General features: G+C 52.2%; 1 protein-coding gene across 4 annotated transcripts in view; it reads right to left on the reverse strand.

The window, feature by feature from the left end:
* The window catches only part of TMEM181 (transmembrane protein 181), a 54,505-nt gene extending 35,694 nt beyond the window's left edge, over positions 1-18,811 (reverse strand). Inside the window, exons 1-2 of one of the 4 annotated variants that reach the window (XM_046669796.1) lie at positions 18,737-18,811; positions 6,355-6,458 (exon numbers count right to left, since the gene is read on the reverse strand). In XM_046669796.1, the coding sequence (XP_046525752.1) occupies positions 6,355-6,458; positions 18,737-18,744 (112 nt within the window). In that variant the 5' untranslated portion in view covers positions 18,745-18,811. Of the gene's footprint in view, positions 1-6,354; positions 6,459-14,710; positions 14,845-17,887; positions 17,968-18,736 lie in introns of those variants that run through there. The other 3 variants (XM_046669797.1, XM_046669795.1, XM_046669794.1) reach the window with 3 other exon arrangements.
* Positions 18,812-27,428: the final 8,617 nt, after the last annotated feature.

Below are 27,428 nucleotides of genomic sequence, written 5' to 3' on the forward strand. Positions count from 1 at the left end.
AAACTAACGAATATAATGAGGTTGGCTGGTTACTCCTAAAGTCACTGACAAAGCGGTGAAAGAAAAGGATGAGCTCAGGAATTTGAATTTCCAGCTCAGGCGCCCAGAAATGGCGGGAAAGCTTTATGTTTGCCCTGAAGGAGACCTTTACCTCTGACAGCCCCAGGGCCGGGGCTGCCGAAAATCAAACCAGAACCTCAAGCTGCAACTGGCTGGATCATGAGGCACGCTGACCCTGCAGCCTGCACAGTGCCTCCCTGTGGAGTGAGGGCACTGAGTGGGAAAGAACGGGGTCCTCTAAGTTGGGGTGGGGATGTGCGGGAAGATCCTGACGAAGCTGGGGACACTGAGCCCCTAAACTCTGATGAGTTTCCCTAGTCTCTTCCTTCTGGAGGAGGCCTCTCCACCTCTGTCTGAGGGATTAACCCTGCGCTGCCTAAGCAAACAGCAATGGCCCCCCCTGAGGCAGCTGCCATCCAAGACAGTGCTGATTCTGCTCAGGACCCACCTTCATCACCGCTCTTTGCTTCCAGAACTATAACCAGACTCAAGTTCCCACAGGCCCCTAGAGGGGAGGTACCAAGTGTGACCCATGAGGAGGCACACTACACTCCTGAAGAACTACTTGAGTTTTCTGATTTACACAGAAAGAAATCTGGGGAGCACGTGTGGGAATGGAGACTAAGGGTGTGGGATAATGGTCGAAGGAACATAAAGTTGGATCAGGCTGAATCCATGGATATGGGCTCACTAAGCAGAGATTCTGCACTGAGTGTTGTAGCTCGCGGAGTTAGGAAGGATTCCAACAGCTTGACTGGTGGGTTGACTAAAACATGGACCAAAAGGTGGCCCCTAGTGAGTGCATCAGAAATGCTGTACCTGCCTCGGTTTAATGTAGAGCAAGGGATGCAGAGGCCCAGGGAGATTGGGATGTTGGGGTGATTTGTCACTTAAGACCTTTGGGAGAGCCCATAAGACATACCTTCACTACTACTCTGAGAAATAAATTTGTGAGGGGAGCCCCAGCATCCTTAAAGAGCTCTACAGTTGCCCCTCTTTGTAGGCCAGACCTTACCGTGGGAACTGTGGTCAATGAATTGGGAAACCAAAATGCAATGGGAGTAAGTGGAACCCAGGGATGGCAGGGCCCAGTGGTCCCACTCAACTGCCAAGGCAAGGTGGGTGTGGTTACCGAAAGGAACAGCAAAGTCAAAGGAGGAACAGAACAGTGTGACATGAGACCTAGGGCGCTGGCTAGTCGATCACGGTGCTCCTAGAAGTGAAATACACAGGAAGCCTACTAATCCTCACTTGATGCGTATACAGAGAAGAGTGCTAGGTCACATGAACAAAAGTCCAACCTGAATCATAAAAATACAGTCATAGCCTCTTGATCCGTTTCTAGGTGTGAGCCAGTTTACAGACCCAAAACCCATCGAATGAAGGGGACATGGGGTCCCTGTAAGAAAGCACCCTGGTACACTGCCAAAAATTTATACTGTTAATCATTCTCCCAGCCTTCCCCAAAGAGACCTATGGCCTTTTATCAGCGTAACTATATAGTGAGGAAAGGAAACAATCAGACATTTCAGGGACTACTGGACACTGGCTCTAAGTGACACTAATTTCAGGAGACCCAAAGCATCACTGTGGCCCACCAGTCAGATAGGGGCTTACGGAGGTCAGGAGATCAACGGAGTTTTAGCTGGGGCCCTTCTCACAGTGAACCTAGTGGGTCCCTGAATCCATCGTATGATTAATTCCCCAGCTCCAGAACACATATCTGGAATAGGCATACTCGGTCGCTGACAGAATCCCCACACTGGTTCCCTGACTTGTGGAGTGAGGGCTGTTATGGTGGGAAAGGTCAAGCAGAAGCCACTAGAACTGCTTCTACCTAGGAAAATCGCAAACCAAAAGCAATGCTGCATTCCTGGAGGGACTGCCAACATTAGTGTCACATTAAGGACATGAAGTTACCCACCACATCCCCATTTAACTCGCCTATTTGGCCTGTGCAGAAGACAGATGCATCTTGGAGAATGACAGTGGATTATGACAAGTTTAACCAAGTAAGTGTTGACTCCAACTGCAGCTGCTGGACCAGATGAGGTTTCACCACGAGAGCAAATTCACACAGCCTCTAGTACCTGATGGGCAGCTGCCGATCTGGCAAATGTCTTCTTCTCCACCCTTCTCAATAAGGCCCACCAGAAGCAGTGTGCTTTCAGCCGGCAAGGCCAGCAATACACCTTCACTGTCCTGCCTCAGGAGCCTAGCACCTCTCCAGTTCTGTGTCATGATTTAGCTCACAGGGATCTTGATCACCTTTGCCTTCCACAAGCGATCACACCAGTCCACGACACTGATGACATTATGCTGACTGGACCCAGTGAGCCAGAAGTCACCACTACTCTAAACTTACTGGTAAGACATTTGCACGTGAGAGGCAGGAAATAGATCTCACTAAAATTTAGGGGCCTCCTAACTCAGTGAAATTTCTAGGGGTCCAGTGGTGTGGGCCCTGTAGTGATATCCCCTCCAAGGTGAAGGATGAGTTGTTGCATCTGACCCTTCCTACAACCAAAACAGAGGAATGACGCCTAATGGGCCCCTTTGCATTCTGGAGGCAACATATTCCTCATCTGGGTGTGATACTCTGGCCCATTTACCTAGAGACCGAAAAAGCCGCTGGTTCTGAGTGGGGCCCAGGATGAGAGGAGGCTCCACGACAGAACCAGGCTGCCGTGCGAGCTCCTCTGTCACGCGGGCCGTGGACCCAGCAGATCCACTGGTGCCTGAAGTGTCAGGGCAGAAAGGGACGCTGTTGGGAGCCTCTGCCAGGGCCCCACAGGTGAATCGCAGCGCAGACCCTTGGCATCCTGGAGCAAAGCCCTGCCACCCCCACAGATAACTACTCTCCTCCTGAGAAACGGCTCTGGCCTGCTACTGGGCCTCTCAGAGACGGAGCGCTTAACCCTGGGCATCAAGTCACCACGTGACCTGAGCTGCCATCACAACCTGGGCATCACCTGACCCATCAAGCCGTAAAGCTGCACGTGCACAGCGGCACACCATCACCAAGTGGAAGTGGTGGATGCGGGCCTGGCCCAGCAGGCCCGAAGGCACAAGTCAGTCACGTGAAGAAGTGGCCCAAATGCCCCCGGTCCCCCCTCCTGCTACACCTTCTCCTCCCAGCCTGCACCGACGGCCTCACGGGCAGTCCCCATGATCAGCTGACAGAGGAGGAGCTGACCACCCGGGAGCGGACAGCCGCAGCACTACAGCCCCTGCCTGGGGCATCTCTGAAGGTCATGGTAACAGGAAACTCTCAAATTGGGCAGGACTTGAAGCAGTGCACCTGGTCGTTCACTGAGAAATAGCCAGATGTGCGATTATATACTGATTTTTGGTATCCACACAGCATTGCTTCTGATCGAGGCACTCAGTTCATAGCAAAAGAAGTGCTGCAACGGGCCCATGTTCCCAGAATTCACTGCTCTTACCATGTTCCCCATCATCCTGAAGCAGCTGGTTGACAGAATGGTGAAATGGCCTCTTGAAGACTCAGTTACAGGGCCAGCTAGGTGGCAACACCTTGCAGGCCTGCGGCAGGGTTTTCTACGAAGCTGTATGTGCTTTGAATCAGTGTCCTACGTATGGTGCTGTTTCTCCCACGGCCAGGATTCGCGGATCCAGGAATCAAGGGTGGAAATGGGAGTGGCACCACACTACTACCCCTAGTGATCCAGTAGCAAAACATTGCTTCCTGCCCCCGTGCCCTGACACTCTGCTGGCCTAGAAGTCTTAGTTCCAAAGGGAGGAATGCTTCCACCAGGAGATACAACAATGATTCCACTGAACCGGAAGTCAAGGCTGTAGCCCGGCCACCTTGGGCTCCTCATGCCTCTGAATCAACCGGCAAAGCAGGGAGTGACTGTGCTGGCTGGGGTGAGTGATCCTGACTACAGGGGAAACTGGAGTGCGACCCCACAGTGGAAGCAAGGGAGAGCATGTCTGGATTATAGGAGATCCTTTAGGGTCTCTCTTAGTATTTCCATGTCCTGAGATTATGGCCAATGGAAAACTACATCCCAATCCAGGCAGGACTATGAATGGCTCAGATCCTTCAAGAATGAAGGTTTGGGTGACCCCACCCAGTAAAGAACCACGACCAGCTGAAGTGCTTGCTGAAGGCGAAGGGAATATGGGATGGGTAGTGGAAGAAGGCAGTTATAAGCACCAGCTACGACCATGTGACCAGTTATAGACACGAGGACTGTAATTGTCATGAGCATTTCTTCCTTATTTTGTCACGAATATGTTTGCATGAGTGTGTACATACATACATATAAATATACATTCTAAGCAAATATCTTTGTTTTCTTCCTTCTCTTATTCCCTTATCAAGTAACATAAGATGTATTGACTTTAGATCACAGTTCCTAAGTATTGTTAATTTTATATCATAGTATTTCAATTATAGGACACCAAAGAGGAGAGTAAACACCCCTCAAGGACTCCACCTCCTCTTCTGGGGACGGAGTGGTGAGTCTCTGGCCACACGGTGCCCAGACATTTGAACACTATTATTCAATATTATTCCCAGCGTTTGTGAGGGCGCTTCTGGACAAGATGAACACTGAACGGACAGAGGAGGAAAGCGAACTGCCCTCCCCGGCACGGGTGGGCCTCATCCAATTTGCTGAAGGCCTGAAGACAGTCAAAAGGATGAGTAAGGGAGAATTTGCTCTATTTGCCTGCCAGTCTTCGGGCTGTAACATGGCTTTTCTCCTGCCTTCACACCTGGACTCAGACTGGAACTCAGACCCCAAGCTCTGCTGCTTCTCAGGCCTTGGGACTCGGCCTGGAACTACACCACGGGCTCTCCCGGGTCTCCAGCTGCCGAATGCAGATTCTGGGACTTAGCCTCCATAATTGTGTGAGCCAATTCCTTACAATAAAGAGGATATCTCTATCTATCCTATTGGTTCAGTTCCATATATATATATACACACACATCCTGTTGGTCTGTTTCTCCAGAGAACTGACTAACACCAGTACTCTATGGGAAGAAGGAAAGGGATGTGGGAATCCTGACATTGTTTTTCTGATCTCAGGCTTGGTGCATCACTTTTCATTTCTGCAAGGATGGAGAAGGCTGAAGCTAATCATGGCCGTTTGAGACAGGCAGTGGCTTAAGGAAACAAGACTTGGCTAAGGTCCTGTTGGGACTGGAGACCATGAGCCTATTAATTCCCCCCACCCCCCACCCCCAATCTTAAAGGACAGTTGTAAAAATCAAGTCAGATAATGGAGATGTCTTGTGCTGTGATTAACGTAACTGTTACTCCTTGGTGACTTCCGAGGAAGGAAGAGAAGAGGCTGGCTGCGGTTGCTGTTGTCACCATCTCATCTTCATCATCATCAGGCAAAGAGCACCCGAATAGTGGCCCTCTCCCCCAGCTTCCTCAGTCCATTCACCAACCCAGGTTTCAGTGTAGGTTAAGAAACTAGCCTTTTGAGGCACAAACGCCTCTGGGACAGGTTAAGCCTAACTGTCATTTGCACGGTAATGTTAAGTGCCTCTATTAAATAAACACCTACCAGGAACCACCCTCACTGAAAAAGGTCTTTACGAGGAAAAGAAGGCACAGCCTAAGTCAGGCTCCTGGTCTCCGGCCCCTTGGGAGAGGACCGAAGAGACGGGGTTCTGGGACTCTTATAAAAACCAGCTCATTTCTCAGGTTCTCAGTTTTCTGTCTGTGAGAAAGGGGGTGGGACTGGACAATTTCAAAGGCATTTTCAAAGCTGAAATCGTTATGGCATGGCTCTTCCCCTCGAACTGCGTGCTGTGGACCCGCAGGGCACCTGGCGCCCCAAAGACAGGGCAAAAGCTGACCTGCAGGCTCCCTCCTGCCAAGAGCTCGGGCGTCACCAGGGCGGCCTCCCCGCTCCTCTGCGGCCACCCCAGCCCCGTGCTCACAGCTGTCTCACACCGTCCCCACCTTTCACTGCACCTGAACCATTTAGATGGCCCGTCTCCCCCATCAGCCAGCATGTCTGGATTCCCCAGCACCCAGGCTTGGTCCTGGTGCACAGAAGACTCTCCAGAAATATTTGATGTCCAATATAAGGCCGCCTGGTGCTGTCAAGCTGAACTCAGGCCCTAGCTGCTGTGTGGGGCAGGACCAAGGGGACCCCTCCACCCAGTGGGTTCAGAGAGAAGCGGGGCTTCACCCTCCACGACGGGGCCCTTGGCAGGTGAGAGCAAGTGGGTATGGCTGGGCCGGGCTGAGAAGTGCTGCACCAAGGTCACCGTAAATGATAAAATGATCAAAAACTGCACCTTACCTCTGATCCCGACGAAGACGGTCAGGCCAAAGCAGATGAAGAAGACAACGAACACGAGAACGAAGTGGCGCTTGGAGAGCGTGTACAGCCGCATGGGCGCCAGCCTGCGGAGCAGAAGCCCGTGGGTGAGGGGCCGGCAGGCAGAGGGCTCGGTCCCCAGACCACCACCGCACGCAGGCCACACTGGGCCACCCCTCCCCACCTGCCAGCCCTCGTTTCCGACGCGGACCTATTCTGACAAAACAGTCCCAATGGGCTCAGTGACCACGGCGGTGGGGATGACGTTCTGGTATGTTCTGGGTCAAGGGCTTGGTGGAGAGGGCCCCTGCCACCCTGGTCTGCACAGGGCCAGTGAAACCTCTCCTGATGGCGGGAAGCACGTGGTGGCTTCCACGCCCCCTTAGGACACATTTCAGCACACCACATCAGAGGTGGCCGGGCCCCCTCCACACACATCCCACCTCCAGCTGCCAGAGCAGAGCCCAGGTGCGTGGAGGACGCTGCCGCACTCACATGCGCACACACACAGCTTTCACTGTTAGCTGTCACCATCAGGCCCAGCCTGTGAACTCCAGGTGCCACCAGCATCACATTCTTCTATCTGTTCTTCCCGCTAGCCCACAGTTTTATTTTTCCTGTCCAGGGACCCTCACAGTCTAAGACCCCTCACTTGCATCACCCCGTCATTGTGACGCCCAGCCCAGAGTCAGGTTTTGATGCAACGAAGCAAGCTGCCCGCGGTTTCCCGTGACTCACACCAATCTGAAAACCCATTCAAGGATCCATCCTCCCCTCCCCCATCAGGGCCCCTCCTGGGCATCCCTACTCTCTCCTCTGGTCAGAACAAAACAGCAGCGGGCTCGAGATCACTTCTCTTTCACAACTCCCCACCTCAGAGGCCAGCAAACAAAAGACAGATCTACAAAGGACCAGATGATACGTGTTTGAGGCCCTGCGGGCCACACAGTCTGTCACACATCCTCGAGGCTGCTCTGTCAGCAGCCCAAGGCACAACATAAACCTTCAACCCTCCTACAGAGAGGGGGCTGGCCAGGTTAGCCCGCGGTGGCTGACCCCTACCCTACAACCTGAAGAAAGACCCAGAAATCCAGAGATGAGAGCGAGCGGGGGTTTTGGTTTGCTTTGCTTTCCACGTTCTTTTTATCCCCCTCACATTTCCTGGTCTGGCAGCTGAGATAGCAGGAAGGAATTTCTCATGCCTCACTAACAGGAGGCAACACACACTCACTCACACACTCACACACACACACACACACACACACACCCCCCAGGGGGAGAAACAGGCTCCGAGCCAGAAACAGAGGGAAAGGTTATTTGCTCTGTGGTATGAAGCTCACACAGGATGTGTGCACACACAAGCTCTCCCTTACGCGGCGGAAGATTCCAGCTCCTGAGCAGGAAAGCAGTTGGCGCTATCGCACGCAGGGCAAGGGTGGGGCCCCCCGGCCGCCGTGGCCCTGACGTGGCTTTGCTGATACCCAGCTATCTCTCACCAGCAGGACCTGGCAGGCCCTCCGGTGGGTGAACCTCCAGTCCCGTGCTCCCTGAAGGACAGGCCAGCGAGGAGCGGAAGGAACGAGCACCTCCATCCTCTCCTCTGGGACTCGGGAGCAGACACTGAACCACGGACCCTGCCGTGCGTGAGAAGCGAGAGCTGGTGGATCAAGTGGCCTGATCCCAACTCAGGTTTTAGACCCAAAAGATTGTATAAGAGGCCTGAGAGCCTTAAAATATTAGAGCCAGAAACTACCTCACGGAGGAAGCCCTACTCCTTTGATCTGCACAAGGGGAATCTGAGGTTCAGAGATGGCAGGACACTTGGCTGAGACGTCCTAGCTCTGCCCCTTGGTGGTAGCTGCCCCTCCCCAGGAAGGACACTCTGGGAAGCAGGAAGGAGCTGAGGACCCACCTCCAGGACTCCCTCCTGGGGGAAGCCCTGTAGAAGGCAGGGCTGGCACAAGACAAGGCCTCCTTGGTCACTCCTCTGTGATCCCCAGGTGTGGAGGCTGTTATGTGGCTGTTTTGCATGCCCTGTTTCATACACTCTGCAGAAGGGAAGATTTCTACACAGCTGCACAGGGCACTGTCACCCTGAAAAAACATTACACAAGCCAAACGCCTCGATGCTGGGGAACGCAAGTAAAGTCTGCAGTTAACAGTACTGCACCAACGCCGCCTCTCAGCTCCGACGAACGGGCCGTGGCTCCAAGACGCAAACACGAGGGGAAGCTGGGCAAGGCTGTGCAGAAACACTGCACCATCTTTGCCACTCTTCTGTAAATCTGAAGTTGCTTAAAAACACTGCACAAAGTCATCCACGGCGCCCCATTCTGCTGCCACCCGCCCCAGGAGCGGGCCTGGTATGGAGGGCCTGGGGCACCAAGGGCTCCCCAGCAGACGCAGGAACACAGAAGTGCTTCTTGGAAGCAAGAAAAACAGAATAAGAATAAGAATACTTAAAATTTTGATTTTTAAAACATATTACTGGTAAAACACATTACCAATGGTTTATTATAAAGCACAGTTATTTGGCAGGCGAGCAGGAACACTGAAAAAGAGACTTAAGAAAGGGAACGACGGCACAAGATCAAATTTCTGCAGCATACAACCCGCCCAGGGCAGCATCCAATTCTCCTCGGAGGGAGTGATAACATTTCCCCTTCCTTAAAACATCCACCTAAATCCAATTTATTAGAAGATTTCCTAGTTCAACAATCAAGCCTCACTCACCTCGATGGGAAAAAGACACAGAGAAAGGAAACTCAGTCCCCTGCTTGAGAAAAGGCCACCCTCGCGGACCTGGGCCTGCAGGAACAGGGTGGGCAAGGAGCCCCCTTCTGCTCTGTCTCGAGGCCCCTGGCAGACGGTAACCTCTCTGAGCATCCTCGCTCTGGGAGGTGTGGTCCGCAGACCCTCTCCAGCCACAGGGTGTCATGGGTCGTGGGACAGCACAGAGACGTGATGCCGCCCTCCTCTCCCCGGTTCGTCCTGCTCTCAGTGTCTAAGAGCTCTGAAACAGTTCACCGCCAAACTAGAGACTTCTGAAACCTCAGGAACATCACCCTATTCCAGACAAATCGCACATCTACACTGTTGATCAAAACAACAAAACTTTGACATGGAAGAGGCAGCAGCCAGGAGTCCGGGCCACGGCGTGAGGTGAGCTCAGGATTTCACACCTCACACTCCCAGCTGCCTCCCAGCCTGCTTCCTGCCCTGAACCCGGCGCCCGGTGATTTCTCTGCCTACTTCCCATTTCACCTCCTGGCTGAAATGCCAGCATGTTTCTAACAATTCAGTGAACCTACACTAACCAAAGCCCGGGCAAGTCTTGGTGAGCAGAAAGCCTTGGTCACCAACAGGAGGAATAGTTGTGTAAACGCTCAGAGGCAAGACTGTGAAGTAGAAAATATACACAGCCAGCCACTGAGAGATCTCGGACCCAGAGGCCTTAACCCATCCCCCATCTGCCCCTCTACTGTCACCCGTCCTCCTCCGGCAGCTCTCCAGCCAGATTCAAGACCCCACACTGTACAGGCTTTCCAATACTGGGGACCTCCTGCTTCCTCTTCACCAGTCCTTCCTGCCTCCAGGAACCATCCCCAACCTCTTGCCCGCCCTGACTCCCTCCAAAACAGGGTCTCCCGAGACATTTTCACTTAGAATGTCTTTCACATCACGTTACAGTCGATAGGTTTAAAATTGAACCCATTAAAAAATAAAATAACGTAAATGAAAGACTGCTTCTCACTGCCCCCTTCCTGCCTCTACCCTTTCTCCAGCCCCGATCCTGAAGTCTTGGAGTCACTGATGAATGGTGTCATCATTGATGAATGATGCCCGTCCATGAAGTCATCACTGATGAATGACGCCCATCTCTCATGCATCCCACCCATCCCGCCAGCCAGGAAGAGGTGATGCCCTGCGTCCTAATGTCTCTTCATCTCAGAACGCCAGTCCCGCGGTCCAAGCCCTCAGTAACTCCCACCACAAGTAGGCAGCAGCCTTCCAGATGCATCTTCCTCTGGGGGTGGTACAGAACTTTTAACATGCTACCCCTGCACAGAAAGCCCATGTGGCTCCCCAGAGCCACTTGATCAAATTCAAACTCCTCCTTTACAGCTTTCAAGGTCCCCCCAAATCCAACCCTGTACATATCCTACATGAGTTACTGCCTCCCTTAGTCATCACAACTACCTTCTGAGGTAGGTACCACTAGTGCCCCCATCTCACAGACGAGAAAGCTCAGGCTTTGAAAAGTAGATAACTTGCCCCAGATCACAAAGGTACTAAGTGGCAGACGCAGCATTCAAACCCAAGCATCAGACTCTAGTGCTTAAATTCTGTAACGCTTCCCAACACAGTCAAGCCAGACCCCACACCAGCCCATTCCCGCACTGCTCTCCTGATATGAAATGCTCTCTCTTCTCCCCACCAAACCATCTAAATCTGACCCAGCACTCAGGGTCACCTGTACGTCCCATCCCCTCCATGAAGCTTTCCCTCACTTCTCCATCACGCCGCCCATGTTTTTAAACCACGACAATGGATGTGGTCTGCACTACACAGCTGAGTGCCCAAAGACAAGGTACCGATCTATCTGCATGGACACCAGGCTCGGCACATGGGAGGCATTCAGAAAACACCTACTCAGCTCGACTTTCATCAGTTATCTCAAAAGTGTTCATGTGGTTCCCTCAAGCTGGTGGTGAGATGGTAGGGGGCAGGAAAGGGCTCCCCGTTGCTCCATACACCCTGGCCAAGTCAAGCACAGCAGCTGATGAAATCTCTCTGAATAACCAGGGCAAGATGTCTTCCTACAACATCTTGCCAGTTCACAATGAGTGTCTCTCCTTTTTTCTTTTCTTGATGGGACCCATATACCAGCCTTCTCTCCAGGTCCATATATCTTTTCACACTCAGGCATCTAATACACACTCTAAAATTCTGGCCCAGTTGGAGCCCCCAGGTCCTCGGAAGACCTTTCAAATGCAATGGAACAGACTGTTCCCTTAGCATCACCTTGGACTCTCCAGGTCCCTTCTAAATTAATCTCTATTTCATGGGTGATTTAAAATATCACGGAAATAATTCCTAGAGAAACTAAAAACACCTTAATGGAAAGCCAACCCAAAAAATTGCAGCCATAATCCAAATCACTATAAACCCTGCCTTCCCTTCATTATGCATATTCATAACCATTTCCCAACCTTCTGGGTTCTCAGGCCGACAACCGGGGAGTCACCTTTGACATCTGTCTTCTCCTCACTCCCCACATAGGATCCATCAACAAGGCCTCCAAAATATATGGAGACTAGAGCCAGCCCTCGTGGTCTCGTGGTTAAGATATGGCACTCTCACCACCACGGCCCCGGTGCATTTCCCGGTGGTGGAACCACACCACGTGTCTGTCAGTTGTCATACTGTGGCAGTGGCTCACATAGAGAACTTAACTAATAGCCAGGATACACAACCACACACTGAAGCTTTAAAAAGAAATATATATATACATGGAGACTCAACCCTTCTCACTTCTCCGATGGAGCCTCTGCCCTCTTTCCCTGGACTGCAGTAGCCTCCCTACTCCAGCTTCCACCCTCAGCATCCCACGCTCTGCTCTCCCTCTAGCCACTCCCATGAAAGCCAGTGCGTTCGTTCTCAGTTCAAAACTCTCCAGTGACTTCCCTGTCACTCAGAGTGACAGCCAAACACTTCACAACCAGCTGTCACTGGCATGCCTGTCACACGTGGATGGGTGTTTGCTTGTTTGTTTTGACACAACTGTTCCACTATCACCCCCACTTCACTCCAAAGAAGGCACAGGAGCCACGGGAGACAAAGGGATTTTCTTGGGGGCGGGACAGAAGCACACCTGCTGTCTGTCAGGGCCATTCCTGCCGCCCTCCCACCCTGATCCCCTGCCCACCGGACCAGGCTCCTGTAACAGAGGCTGAAAATGCCAGACCCTCGCCCTCCCAGCCTTCCTCCCAACTAGGGTGCAGAACCTGAGGGAACTCAGCCAGGCGCTGCTAGAAAAGGATTTCCTGCCTAACGAAGAGATGGATGAGAAGAAAACCCTCTCTGACCTCAGTGGACATAACCGCCCGAGTGACTGAAGCCACACCACACCTAAGAGGGTGGACACCGCCAATAGCCCAGGACAGAGAGCCGAGAGACGGAAACCGCCTAGGTCACAGGCACCCAGGGCCGTCGAATAACCCTGGACATGCCGACCTGGTCTTCTGGACACTCTTGTGCTTTAAGTCCTTTCTCATGAGATACTCTATTAGCATCCAATGCTTCCCATCAATACACATACCCCCAAAACAGACCAAGATTAAAAATGAAACTCAAGATAGCCAGTCACGCAGGCATGGAAGCCTCCTAGCTCAGCCACCTGCACCTGTCCTTTCAGAACGTGAGAGTCACCAAGCAGCCCTGTCACTGGGCGCTGCCCTGCCTACTCCCCCTGAGTCACTGCATCCTTGCCCTCCCGTAGTCCTCAGCTGTGGGCCTGCCTCCCATGAAGCCACCCCAACCACTCTGAGGAAGCAATGTCTCCTCGACTGCAGGTCAGGAGGCACACGCCCGTTTCCAGATCTCATCGCGGGTGACGACTGTTCACACATTTCCACGCTCCCCTCTGTGCCTTACGACGGCAGGTGCACAACAACTACTGCCTCCTTCCATTCCTGCGCCCACTTCCCTGGTCTGACTCTGCTTTCCTCCATGTTCTCGTATCTTCCTGCTATGATCAATTCTCGACCACTGAACTGCACATTTAACCTTTTTCTCCCACCGTTGCCCTTTAACGTTTTCTGTGGCTCTGGCCTTTGTCCTCTCAGCAAGTGCCTTCTGTGGGCACAGTCCAGGCCACATACCTCAGCGGGATGCCCTTCCTCTCCAGGGCCACTGGAGCCAACACCACTTTTCCCGCTAAGCACTTCTCCCTCCACGCAGGCCTCACAAGAGTTCCTCACACAGCCCTGGAAGGAGAAGCGGGGAGGCCGCCCTCCCTGTGCCTGACTCCTCATGGGCCTGAAGCAGAAGGACCAGGAAATGGACAAATGTGAGCAGGCAAGGAAGGCGAGAAAACACCTCGGGGCGCTGTCTTCAAGCAATGGGGCAGAGATGGAAGAAAACCCAGCACCAACAGCCTCTGCCCCTCCCAGGACCCCAGGGATACCCACACTCGCGGTGGAGCAGGAGACAACGGTGTCCAGGAGACCGACGGGTTTCTATTGACACGTACTTGTCTCGTATCATGGAGTCACAAATACAGTACGTGGACAAGACAGAAAATATTCCAGAATTACAAATTTTGCCCCTTGTTTGACTCATACCTGGATTTCCCACTTCCGAATGAAAAAATGAGAATCTGGGCAGTGGAAAGGGACCTTCAATCTCTCGGTCCATTCTCACATTTTCGCTGAGACTTTCTTTTTCTCATAAGCTGTATAAAAATCATCTCTTCTCCCGTGGCCAGGGCACCGGCCTGGTGCCTGTCGGGCAGGTTCAGATCCCGGCTCCCCCACTTCCTGGGCAGACGACGGCAGGCAAGCCAAGGGCCACGCAGGGTCTGTCTCCTCATCTGGGAGTCAGACACAGCACAACAGCCACAGGACTGCGGACGGGCATCAGCGAATAAGGACGTGCTCAGAACAGTGTGAATAGGCAGGACAAGCTCAACCAAGGTATTTCTCAGGAGTAATAGCTGTGTTTTTCTCTCCCTCTACTTTTTCTTTCTTTTTTTTTTTTTAAGGAAGATTAGCCCTAAGCTAACATCTGCTGCCAATCCTCCTCTTTTTGCTGAGGAAGACTGGCCCTGAGCTAACATCCATGCCCATCTTCCTCTGCTTTATATGTGGGACGCCTGCCACAGCATGGCTTGACAAGCGGTGTGTAGGTCCAGACCCAGGATCCGAACCAGTGAACCCTGGGCCACCGAAGCAGAACGTGCAAACTAAACTGCTGTGCCACCGGGCTGGCCCGTACTTTTTCTTTTTAAAAGAATCTCAGTTTTCATCCACCAATATCTCTGAAGACCCACTGTGCAATCTCCCACTCCAGCTCAGAACCCAACCAACAGCAGGGCAGGAGGACGTGGCGTTCCCTAAGCACCTGCTTGGTACAGGCCAGGAGGCTCCCCAGGAGCCTGGGGCGATCAGCCCATTTCACACAGGGGAAAACAGAGGCTGGGGCAGGACACACTCTGAGGTCCTGGTCAGCAGGAGGTGGAGGTGGGACCTGTACCCACAAGGTCAGGGGGGAAAAGAGGCCCATCACACTCACTCTTTAACCCCTCACCAAAATCTTTCCTTTTTAAATAACCTACCATTTAGTGGGTTTTGAGAAGACACTCTGAGGGGAAGAACAGAAGAACTCTGACATTTCAATCAGCCGACTTAAATACATTACAAATAATTTATCTTCAGCACTTCAAAAAAGCCACTGTGTAGGGGCCGGCTCGGTGGAGCAGCAGTTTAGTTCTCATGTTCCGCTTCCTCGGCCTGAGGTTCATCTGTTCAGATCCCAGGTGTGGACATGGCACCGCCCATCAAGCCACGCTGTGGCAGGCGTCCCACATATACGTAGAGGAAGATGGGCACAGATGTTAACTCAGGGCCAATCTCCCTTAAAAAAAAAAAAAGAAAAAAAGGCCACTGCGCAAGCACTCAAAGCCCAACAAGCTCCTAACGCATTTTAATGAACAATGTTCTAAGCTCCTCAAAGAACCATGAATTCACCTGGATGCCTGCCAGGCCGCAAGCCCAGTGACTCACACCCAGGACCGTGTTGGCTGGGTCATCGAACACCCTTCCCAGGGCAAACAGAACAGGGAAGCAGGCCACACACTGGTCAGCTCAGGCAGCACCCCCACCCAGCTCCAGGCTGTGTAGCCCAGTGGTTACGAACTGGGACTCTGGAGGCTGGTTGTCTGGGCTGGAAGGCCCCACCACCCCTGACCAGCAGGCTGACCCGGGGCAAGACACTTTATTTCTTGGGACCCTGGTTCCTGTAAAATTCAGGAAACTGAGGGACCCCACCACCTAGGGTTGCTGGGAGTGAAGGGAGTTGTGACACGAAAGCCCGTGCTAAGCGCCCATCATCGCCAGCTGCTACTGAGAGGCAGCAGAGTACCCAGTAGTGCCCCCTTACCCAAGGTTTCACTTTCCACGCTTCCAGTTACCCATGGTCAACCGTGATCCGAAAATATTACATGGAAAATTCCAGAAATAACCCATAAGTTTTAACTGCATGCTGTTCTGAGCAGCGTCACGAAATCTCGCACCGTCCTGCTCCAGCCCTTTGTCCAGAGGATCCACGCTGGACACCTACCAGCCCGTCGGTTACTCAGCAGCCATCCCAGTTATCAGATCAAGTGTCGCCGTGTCACAGGGCTTGTGCTCACGTAACCCTTACTTTACTTAATAAAGGCCCCAAAGCCAACTTTATTATTAGTTACTGTTGTTAATCTCTCACTGTGCCTGATCTACAAATTAAACTTTATCTTGGGTATCTACGTACAGGAAAAAACATAGCATACATAGGGCTCAGTACTGTCTGTGATTTCAGGCATCCCCTGGGGGTCTTGGAACGCATTCCCCCCGGAGAAGGGGGGACTACTGTACATCAGGAGTGTGGGCTCCGGAGCCGACTACCTGGGCTTCAGTCTCAGCTCTGCGACTTAGAAGCTGTGACCTTGGGAAACTCACTTGACTTCTCCGCACCTCAGTTCCCTCATCTGTGAAATGGGAACGATAAAAGAAACTTCCCTATGGGGAGGGTGGCTGTGAGGATTACATGAAATGATGCATATCAAGCACTTACAACAGTACCTGGTACATAGATCATTTTGGTTCAGGAAAAAAAAATTCTAAGAGACACAATCCTAAATGACTCTGGTTGCAGGAATAGGTACTGACCCGGGCCTGGTCTCCCCTCAAGGACCAGGACGCAGACACCATAGCAGGGCTCCACCATGTTAATTTGTCGGTGCCACCCCTTCACTGCTGGCAGAAGAGGAGTCGAACTAATACACTTCCACACTTACATGCTCCTGGAGGAAACTGACACGTAAAATACACTCTTTAAAAGATGGGTGAACCAGCAAGACACACACAAAATGCCAACCTGATTTAAGTTTGCAGAGCAATGCTACAGTGACAGCAAAGCAACAAAGGAACCTGGGCACCCTCAACCAGGGGTAGCCCTCAGCTCAAACAGGAAGTCCCATTAGCGACTGAGACCCGCCCAGCACCGTCCTCTCCTCCCGAACTCCTGGCTTCTCTCCCTTCCCCAGCATTACCAGAAAACGAATGGAGTCAGCAGGAAACTGACGCATAAAGCTTTAAGAACTGAGAACTCCATACTCTGACAGGTTTTGATGGCAATTTTTAAATGGCCCTTTTAAAAAGAGGAGGCTGGGCCTCATGTGAGCAGTGAGGTCACAAGGCCAGGATCTGCAGGGCGACAGAGCCCACACTGACCCCCACCCCTAACCAGTGCCACCGCTCCCCCAGACCCCTCTCTTCTCTTCTAGTCTTCCCCACCCCACTCTTTCCCTGGCCCTGCTCCTGTCACTTCTTACCTTTCCCACCGTGAGACCCTCTCTCACACCTGCCAACAAGAGCACTTTGACCAGGCACCTAAATCTTGTACACACTTTAGACAGTCAGGCTTGTTTTCTTGTAGGATTTTTATACGCTGCCAAAGACTTTTTCCGATTTCTAGGTCCGTGCCATTCCGAATGCTGGACAATGGGGGGGCTGACCTCCAGGTCACCACAACCCACCACCCCAGCCCCTTGCTCAGCAGAGCCTGCAGCCCCGCTTCCGGGAGACTGTCCGTGCTGCCTACATACAGTTCCGCAGCGGCAGAAACTCGAATGCTCCACTAAAACCCTTCATTCGAACCGTGGTTTTGCAAATCCTCCTTTAGTTAATAGCTCCTGCGTGGTCTAGTTCCCCGTCGTGTAACAGACAGCACAGGACTCCCGCAGGAGACCGGACTGAAGTCCGGGCTCACGCCCACACCAACTTCAAACTCTGCCTCTCTAGTCTGAGTCAAACGGACAACACGGGGAAACTCCTAAAACATGCTGGCTGTCACTCTGCTACAGGGTCACAACTTGGCACAACTCCAAAAGGCACCTTCGCAAAGTATTCCAAAGGTGCTATTCACACACACCACAAAGGAATCGTGTCATTTGATGGGTGAGAGGCGACTGCTCACCCATCTCTGCCTGGGGTTTAATCAAAAGAAAGACCTTTAAAACATCGATCTCGGACTGACATTTTACGCTAGTCTGGTTTTCTATGCTGTACTAAAGTGATTAACCAAAGCGAGAACCTCCCGAGGAAGAAGGAGGAAAAAACTCTCCTTACATCATTCGTGTTTGCTTTCAGGCACCACCTCCGGACCTTACTTCCCTCTGTCCTCAGGGAAATCAGCAGAGGTCCACTGCAAACCTTTTCTGCCTCTAAAACCCCAAAGACACAGAGACACTCACACGGTACCGTCGTAAGGCTGCCTGCAATTGTGGGAACCTGCCCTCCAAACCTGTCACAGCCGCTGCTCCACGCAGCAGAGACGCCAGGCACTCCTCCGGGACTGCAACCCAAGAGCTAAACTTCTTTCTAATTCTCTCTCCTTCTTTTCCGGATGGCCCCTGGAGGACACCCAGGTGACACTCTTGCGTCAAAAGCAAGCTTTAGGGACAGCGTCTATGGGGCCCTGGACAGGTTTTTCCTCATTAAAACCCCTGAACTTCACAGAGGGAGAAGGGCCCAAAGTCAGCAGATTGTAACTCATAAACTGGGCCTCCCAGAGATCTGAAGAGGCTGTGGCTGCCTCCCAACGTGCCAACATCATCAAAAAGCCCTAGGAAAGCATCTCACTTTCCCCGGAGCTGGGCCCCCTCGCAAAACGCAGAGCGGGGCGCTCTGGGCGCTTTGATGAATAGGGCCACCGCCCGGGGCAGGGGCCACCGCCTTTCCAGGGGAGGCTGGGCCGCCAGAAGGAAGGCGGCGAGGAGGCTCCGGAAAGAACAGGCCATCCCAATGAGGCTGCCCTGGGGAGGGACGGGGGTCACTCGGTTCCCCTAAGCAGCAGGGCCAGAGCCGGCCTCGAAGGGCCCTCCCCGGGCGCGCTCTGGCCGAGGCCGGTCCCGGAACCCCGACCCCGTCTCCACTGCTCCCTCCAGCCGGTGGCTCGGAGCCCTGCGCCAGGAGCCCCCACGAAGCCCCGGCGGCGCTCCTCCCGCGGCCCCCGAGCTCCACGTGGCCGGCCCCCGCCGGGGGCTCCCGACTCCGGCCGCGCGCCCGGGGACCCCCGCCCCGCCCGCCGGGCCAGCACTCACGGTTCCATCGCTGCGCCCGGCCCTCGGCCCGGCCTGCGCCCCGAGCCCGCCCGGTGCCGCACAGCAGCCGCCGCAGCCGCAGCCGCAGCCGCAGCCAGAGCCGCAGCCGGAGCCGCTGCCGGAGCCGGAGCCGCAGCCGGAGCCGCTGGCCTCGTCCGAGCACGCGCGGCCGCGTCACGTGCGCGGAAGCGGCCCGAGGGGCCCCGGCCGGGGGGCGCGCGACGGGGGAAGCCGGGCCGCGGCCGCAGGAGGGGCCGGGGTGGAGCGCACGGGCGAGGCGGTGGCGCACGGCAGGGGTGAAGCGAGGACAGGCGGCCGGGGGGAAGGGGGTCAGGTGGCCAGGGGAGGGGCCGGAGTGTGGGCGCATGGGCGACGGGGGTGGCGCGCGGACAGTGGACGGGGCGCATGGCCCGAGTTGGGGGTACTGTCGGCCCGGGTGAAAGTGGGGCGCGCCCAGGGGAGGTGGGAGGTGCGTGGCCGGGGAAGGCGGTGCAAGAGCGAAGTGAGGGGACCCCCCCCCCCACGACAGGCCGGGGATGGGGACGACCAGCCGGGGGCGGGGCGTGGGGTGCGGGCAATCTGGGAGCAGGAGACAGCGCACAGCCAGGCCCCGTGGAAGGAGGCGCAGCAGCGCATCTACCTCCCCTGCACCCCGCGAGCAGAGAGGCCGGCCCTGAACTTGGGGCTTAGTCAAGGGTTCACAATAGAGTGGATGAATGAATGAACGAATGAATGACTAGACTCTTTACCCCTTGTCCCTAGCTGAGGAGACAGCACATTAATTCATTCACCCCCCTGCTTCCAGGGTGTCTTAACCAGGGCATAAGAATGGACTGTGGGAGTCCATGAATGCCCTGCAGTTGTCTGAAAGACACTCTGGGTGTCTGCATTTTTCTGGGAGGAGGATCTACAACCTTCCATATTCCCAAAGAGGTTTGTGACCTCAAAGAGGTTAAAAGCCGCGGCAAACCTCTGACACGGCTGAGTGATGACAGGAGAGCTTTCCTGGCTTTTTCTGGTAGCTTCTCCCCCAAACCTTTTCTAAACTCCAGCTACCATGCTGTGCAGATTCTCCATCCTTGGTACAAGCACTGTCCCTCAGGGAGGATGCTGGTATAGATCCCACATCCAGCATCCCACAGAGCTGAAGATGTAACTGATGGTGCGTCCTGGGTCTGCCAAGGTGCTGCAACAGGAGCAAATGTCAGGGGCCCATGGCTGTTGAAAGTGTTTCCAGACAGCGTGAAGGGATCAGCTGACCAAAAGCGCTTTCTTGATTTAGGACCTTGGCTCACAGTTCTACATTTCTGTAATCAAGAACAGATGAGAGCCACGGTTTGGATATCTCCGAGATTCTCTTTGGAGCATTGGTCAAAAGGTCCCCTGTCCCCACGCTGCTGTGGGTTTAAAGTCAATATGAATGAGGAAAATAAAAGACTCAAGCTTCCTTCCTAGTGTATCCTCATTCGTCACTAAGCTGTCAATAAGCTTGGTATTGGGGGGAAGATACTAACATGAATAAGATACAGTTTCCGCCCTCAGCAAACTTACAAAATATGTTACCAAAACCAAATGTGACCAGCACAGACTGCTACACTGGCACTGAGGAAGGGCGCCTAACTCACCTGGGGAAGGGTTGGGGGGAGTAGGAGAGAGAATGCCGTGATGTTTGGACTGATCTCCAGGGGGAGCGGGAGGTTGGGAAGTGGGAAGGAAGCAAGGATGCCAAGCAAAGCAACAGCCTGAATACCAAATAATTACAACAAGAAATTCCATTAGCACTCTGCATCCTAAACCGCAGCTCTTAAAGGAATGATAACAAAAGATTATTTCTTGAATTCTTTCCGTAGACACTTGGAGGCAAAGGGCTCTTCATGACCACAAGAACAAGAAACATAAGCCCCAGTGCCTGCGGGCACAGGTAGGTGACAGGGACGTAGGTCAGGTGGATACTGTGGACTAGACAGTGTGCATCGTCTAAATGGGCAGCTGCCACTCAACGCTTTGAAAGAGTCTGACGTCAAATATGATTTTTTATGGGATACATTCTGATTCTGAAATGCTGGAAACTAACTCGAAAAATATTTTAAACTCCGAGAGGACTAAACAAAACACATTTGCCAGCTACATTTGCCCCAAGGCAGCCAGTTTTTACCTCCGATCTGAAGTGGGCTTACCTGGTGCAGAAATGCCTGCTCCGAGGAGGTGCCAGCTGCCTGGCCTCTCCTGAGACGCCCCCACGGAGCCCTAGCTGTTATCCTATGACTCCAGGTTTTAAAAAGAGTTCACATCTTTGAGGCCCAAACTGCCTCCTGGTAATTTCTCCCTTGGGCTGCTGTCCAGTGTCTCTTAGATCACTTTTTCTCACTTATTTGTTCTTCCAACGTTAACTGAGTGTTCAGTGCACACTAGGCGCTCTTCTCAACTGTGGAAACATGACGTGAATACGCGGACAAGTCCCTGTCCTCCTGGGACCGACCTTCCAGTGAGGGACACCGCCAGCAAACAAATACTAACCGAATAACGGCATAGTTACAACTGTGATGGAAAAGGACATGGAAGGTGCTGTGACCGTGTATGTGACGAAGGGAGAGGGACCCCACATATTCTGGGGCTCTGAGAAGGCTTGTCTGGTCCGTCAGCCATCCCTCATATGAGACTCCTCCAGTCCCCCTCCCAGCTCCCCTCCTCAGAGCATGCTCCTGTTTGGCAAGCTTCGTCTTTCAGAATGGAACACATTTCAGGTGAGGGCTGCACCAGCCTGAGAATGAGTTCATATTTTGGCAGCATCGGCCCATTCGGCCCAGTATTCCACTCTCATGACACTTACTCGGCTCTGGGCTCAGGGTCATGCCGTCCAGTGAGAATAACTAGCATTTACTGAGCATCTGCAAAGTCTAAGGCCCGAGCCAAGGAACTCTCTTAACAACTTGATGACTCATCAATGGTCGAAATCCTCATTTTACAGACAGGAAACTGAGGCCTAAAGAGGTTGAGTGATTTTCTCAGGGACGACTGGTAAGAACTCATGGCGACCTAACCCAAGACCATGCTCTTCCATTTGATGTCCCAAGCATTGTGGAATGTGACAGGGACATGGTGACCAGCAGAGGCCGGGTGCAAATGGGCCGCCAGCTGTAGTCTCTCTAACCTCAGAGGCACTCAGCCCACATTTATCAACTTTGTTCTTATTAAAAATCCTTCTAAAATCCAGATATACTATGTCCACAGCATTCCCCAGTAATCCCACTGGATTGGAAATTTGATGTGTGTGTGAGTGTGTACATATTTGCAACCAACCTTGTTTCAAAAAGGATCATGATGTCAGAAATAAGATTGGTCTGACACCACCTATTCTTAGAAGAACTCCTATTCATGCCTAACAGTCATTTCATTTTCTAAGGGCCAACAAACTATCCTTTTAAACAACTTCCTTCTAGAACAGGACCAACGTCAAGTCCCCCAGTCTGTAGTTTGCTGACTCCCACTCACCACTATGTTTCACAGTTGACAGCGACAACTCAAGAGGCTCGCCTGCAAGTGTCTTGATACCCTAGGAAGTCAACAGTCTGTTCCAAGGGACTCGAACTCCCTTCCTAATTTAATGACTGACATTATCTTGCATTTTGTAGTTATACTCTTGTGATCTCCTCCCCTTTAACCTTAGTTTCTTACTCCCAATACAGCCACACTGGAGGTGAGGGCCTCGACTTATGAATTTGGGGAGGACACAAACTTTCTGTCCATAACACCTCTAAATAGAAGATTTCTTTAAAAGGAAAATTGACTTATATATTCAATGCAGAGAATAGAGGAATTCAGTACTAACAACTCTAATTGCCTGTTCTTCGTTCCAAGGCAGGAAAATCTCAGTCTGGACTTCCCCGTAAGCCTGACTGCAGTTGATGACAGTTGACATTAGTGACATCCCTTGGCCTGGGTTTTCACAGCTCCTGGACACCCATCTTCAGCTGGCTCCTCCGCTCTCCAATAAGCAGAGCATGAACTAAGGTACTCCCATCTGTGGCTCAGTTCTCTCACCGTCTGCCTTCCCCGTCCCATCATTTGAAGGAAGGCTCACTTGCCTCTGGCCTTCCTTCCTTCAACAAGCCTTCTGGCCCACTTGCTGCATCAAACATGGGAGCTTACTTCTCACTGTCTTCTTTCCTTCTAAGAACAGACCATTAGAAGCAAGGGTCTCTTATTGATTCAAATGCTTCATCTTGCTTATCAAGTTTAGCAATACCAGGAAACTCAGCTCAGTAGTTATTGACAATAGGAGGCTGTTGTTTTTGCTTTCTTATCATTGTGCTTGTTCCCATTATTTATTGTGGAATAAGAAACTACCCTAACATATAGTAGCTGTTTTAGTTATCTATTACTAGATAACAATTTACCCCAGAATTTTGTGACTTGAAACAACAGTATTTATTATCTTGCAGTTTTTGTGGGTCGGGAATCCAAGCACAGTTAACTGGCTCCTTTGGCTCAGAGTGTCTCATAGGCTGCAGTCAAGGTGTCAGCTGGGGCTGAAGTTATCTCAAGGCTCGACTGGGCAAGGATCTGCCTCCAAGCTCACGCACTTGGCTGTTGGCAGGATCCAGTTCCTCATGGGCTGTTGGCCAGAGGCTACTCTCAGTTCCTTGCCACATGGGGCTCTCCATAGGACAGCTTACAACATGGTAGCTTTGCTTTATCTGGTGAGCAAGTGAGAAGAACCAGAGAGCATGAGAGCAAGATGAAAGTCACGATCTATTATAATTCAAGGTCACAAGCAACATCCCCTCACTTTTGCTCTATTCTGTTCTTTAGAAGCAAGCCACCAGTCCATCCAACACTGACAGGGTGGAGATCATGCAAGGGTGTGAATACCAGGAGGTGGGGATTGTTGGGAGCCATTTTAGATGGTACCTACTACAATGGCTTGAAACAACAGTTTATCATCTCTCCTGGTTCTGTGTGTTGACTGAGCTCAGTTGGGCACTTCTTGCTGGGGGTCTCCTTTGTGAATGCAGTGAGATGACCTCTGGGGCTTCAGTCATCTGAAGGCTTGACTGCTGGACATCCGAAACAGCATCTTCACTTGCATGTCTGGTGCCTGAGCTGGGACGGCTAGAAAGCTGGGGGCTGGCCAGGCAGTCTTCTCTATGTGGCTTCTCCACATGGCTAGCTTGGGCTTCCTCATAGGTCTCAGGGAAGTCAGACTTCAAACGTGGTAGCTGGTTTCTCCTAAAATGCTGCTCTAAGACACCAAAGCAGAAGCTGCAGGGCTTCTTATGACCTCGCTCAGGGGTCATTTACCATCACTACCACCACGTTCCGTTGGCAAACAAAGAGCTGGAGCCAGCCCAGATCCATGGGCAACGGACAAGAAAAGAGCTTGAATCCTGGGAGGAATGGTTCTTTGGGTACCATCTTTGGAGACTAGCTGCCATGGGCTTGCAACATAATATTTGCTTCCTCTCCTTTCTTCATCTCCAAGGGTAAGATAACTATTCACAGAACTTTCAGAATCACTGTTAAGTTTACTACCATGGTAAGGAGTTTACGTATATTATCTCATTCTAGCCTCTTAGCACCATTAAAACAAATACCCTCTCTTTCCTTGGTACCTGTTGGTATCTGCAACAATGACGCCCAGTGCGTAGAAGCAGAAGCGCCCTGCCCGTGCCCATCCCTGGCTCTCACATCCCTTACTCACGGGCTGCGGTGCTTCCACTCACCAGGAATTAGTGCCCAGCATACCGATACCCTTCACCTTCTCTGCCTGTGGAAGTTTCGGAGTTTTTAAGCATCAGTCCCAATTTATGAGACGGAAACATGTCTTTTATTTTATTCCCAGCATTTCGGCAGTACCATTCCTCCACCACCCTTCTGATTTCACTATGCTGGCCTTTGTCCTCAGCTTTCCAGGGCCTGGCACCCAGCCTGGTCCAGAGGACATCCAACACATGTGTATTGAACGAATGACAACCGGCCTTGTTAGATGACTGGTAATATACCGTGTGTTCTCCCATAGTTTAGAGAATGGGGGAGTGCCTTCCCATGGCAGGCCAGGGAAGGAGGCTGCGGGGACCATGGGTGTATCATTTGGAAGGGAGAAGTTGGGCACACTCCTGCCTTCTGGTGAGTGTGACCAGCTGGTCCAGTTTTCCTGAGACTTTCCTAGATTTAGTACTGAAAGTCCTATGTCCCAGGACCCCTGCGTCCCAGGCAAACCAGGACTGTTGGTCACCTTATCTCCGGCTCATATTTTTTCTCTGAGTTAACTGAGCAAAGTTGTCTTAACGTTTATAGACTGTCTGAGCTTGGGTCCCTCAAAAACAGAACCTAAGGCGAAAGTCTCCATGTAAACTTTATGGGGAGCAAGTACAATCTTGGAAAGAGGAAAGAGAGAGAATGAAGCGTGGCAGGGACTCAGAAGAGGAAATTCAAGGCCGTGCAAGCTGCCCACAGCTTCCCGACCAACACAGCTGCTTGCTCAGTCTTGCAGGATAGCTCCAGAGAGACAGAGGGAAATGAGGGTGTCTGGAAACCATCTGTTGGCTCTCTGCTGCCGTCTGTCTCCCACAGGTCAGAGTCTGACCTGCACATCCGGGTTATGGTCCCTGGCCCCTTCAAGCAGCCATGGGGAGCCCGGGCCTGCGGGCCCCAGTCCAGTGGGTGTGGGGCAAACTAGCTGCCCTTATCAGTTAGCACGGGGGGCTCCCTGGTCTGTGGGGCGGAGGCAGCAGAGTCTGGAAACTACGTGAACCTTCACCAGGACAGTTCAGGTGGGAAGCAAGGCCCAGGTGACAGTGGGGGTGGGGGTGGGTGGATATGGGCAGGGCCCAGTGGATCTCGGGGGACCTGTCAACTGGATCCAGTACAAAGAGGTGGAGAAGGTTTGAAATCATGGCAAAGATTGGGGAAATGAGCAGCCTGGGAAAACCTAGCAGGATTTTAGGACTTCATTAAGGCCCCAGCTGAGGTCCCTGATCTCATCTGGTGACTCCCATTAACGCCTGCCTGGTGGTGATTTCCTCCTGCAAATGAGCGGCATAAGCACAAAGAAGAGAATATTGGTGTTGATCAAAGATTGAGGGCTCCCTGGAAGCTGAGACAAAAGGTCAGAGGAGCAGCTCAATTTAGGACAACAGGTCCCAAAATTTGCTCAAGTTAGAATCACTTGGGGAAATTAAAGAAGTCCCATTGCCCAGGCTGAACCCCAACCAGTTAAATCCGAATCTTCAGTAGGACTTAGGCATCAGTCACTTTTAAAGGTCCCCAAAGGGATTCTAATGTGCAGGAAATTTGATAACCAGTGGTTTTGGACATGGTAAGAGAGATTAAAAAGATAGACCCACAGAATCTATGCTGATTCAGTTCCAGCTCCTTCCTGAGGTTCAGTTGCATTTTTGCCCTTTGATTCTATAAATTATCCCTGTATCTCTGGAATAAATTCCTTCTTTTTGGACTGAAATTAATACTTGCCACCAATAGTCCTAAGTGCTATCATACTATATCTCTATAAAGTGACAATTCATGCCCCTAAGTGTCCCTGACATTGCTCTCAACAATGAGAACTACAGCGAAGTCATCATTCCTATTGCAACCTGAAGGAATGGGGTTGGATTTTGCATTTTGCCCCACAGGAAGCTGAGCATGGGCTGCGTTAGAAGAATGGCAGGTCCGGTGCTCCTAGATCAGTCCCCACTGGGCAGTAGGCACTTGCCCTTTCCAAATTGACTTGTAAGTAATCTTTGTTGGCCTGAATCCGAAACTGAGGGCTCTCTTTCCCCCAGAGCATGGGGTTACATGTCAGAAATACTAGACAGACAACCCAGGGGAAAGTGGTAAACATTTCCACATGGGAACATAACCCCAACTTCAAGTGCTCCCAGGCTTGATGGTTGAACATGAACGAATTTGCTAGATGCACTGCCCCATGAATACAGCAGAAGGGCACTTTCCCAGCCATGTGAGTGTATTAAAAAGAATTGAAAGAGCACAGCTGTCTCCACATTATGGCATTTTGTCCAGGTTCAATTTGGTTCCCTCATCCTCTAGGAGACAGAACGGGCAGGACAACACCCCCACCTGTCCACGTCCCCCTAATCCTGTGTGCAATGCACAAGGGGACATGGCTCACCACAGGGCCTGCCTGTCACCTTCAGAGCTCTGCTTCACCCGGGAACCAGGCCTCCACCCAAGCCACTTCCTACAAAACAAACCAAGCTGCTCAAATTAGGGCCACAGTTTGCCGTAAACAGCCAAGTTAGGATAAATGCAGACGGGGCCAGTTCCAGACACGTGATGGGGCTGTCCAGCTGCAGGTGGGTGGGTCACTGGGCTAAAGAAATCCTCTGCTTTGGCTTTGCACATATAGAACAAGGGGTTTGATCCTGATTTCCTAAATGTGCCCTAAATCGCACACTCAAGGAAATATGGGGCAGGGAGGGAGAGGGATGTGGTAGGCACACTGGGAGATGGAGAAGATGCATGGCCATCTACAAGGCAAGGGACATCTGAGGCCACCAGAAGCCAAGAGAGAGGCCTGGAACAGACCCTTCCCTCACAGCCTCAGAAGAAACCAATCTGCCAACACCTTGATCTCAGAATACTGGTTTCCGAAACTGTGAGGGAACAAATGTCTGTTGTTGAAGCCCCCAGTGTGTGGCACTGTGTTGCGATGGCACTAGGAAACGCATCC

Source organism: Equus quagga, chromosome 8, assembly GCF_021613505.1.
Source record: "Equus quagga isolate Etosha38 chromosome 8, UCLA_HA_Equagga_1.0, whole genome shotgun sequence".
NCBI classification, from domain to species: domain Eukaryota; kingdom Metazoa; phylum Chordata; class Mammalia; order Perissodactyla; family Equidae; genus Equus; species Equus quagga.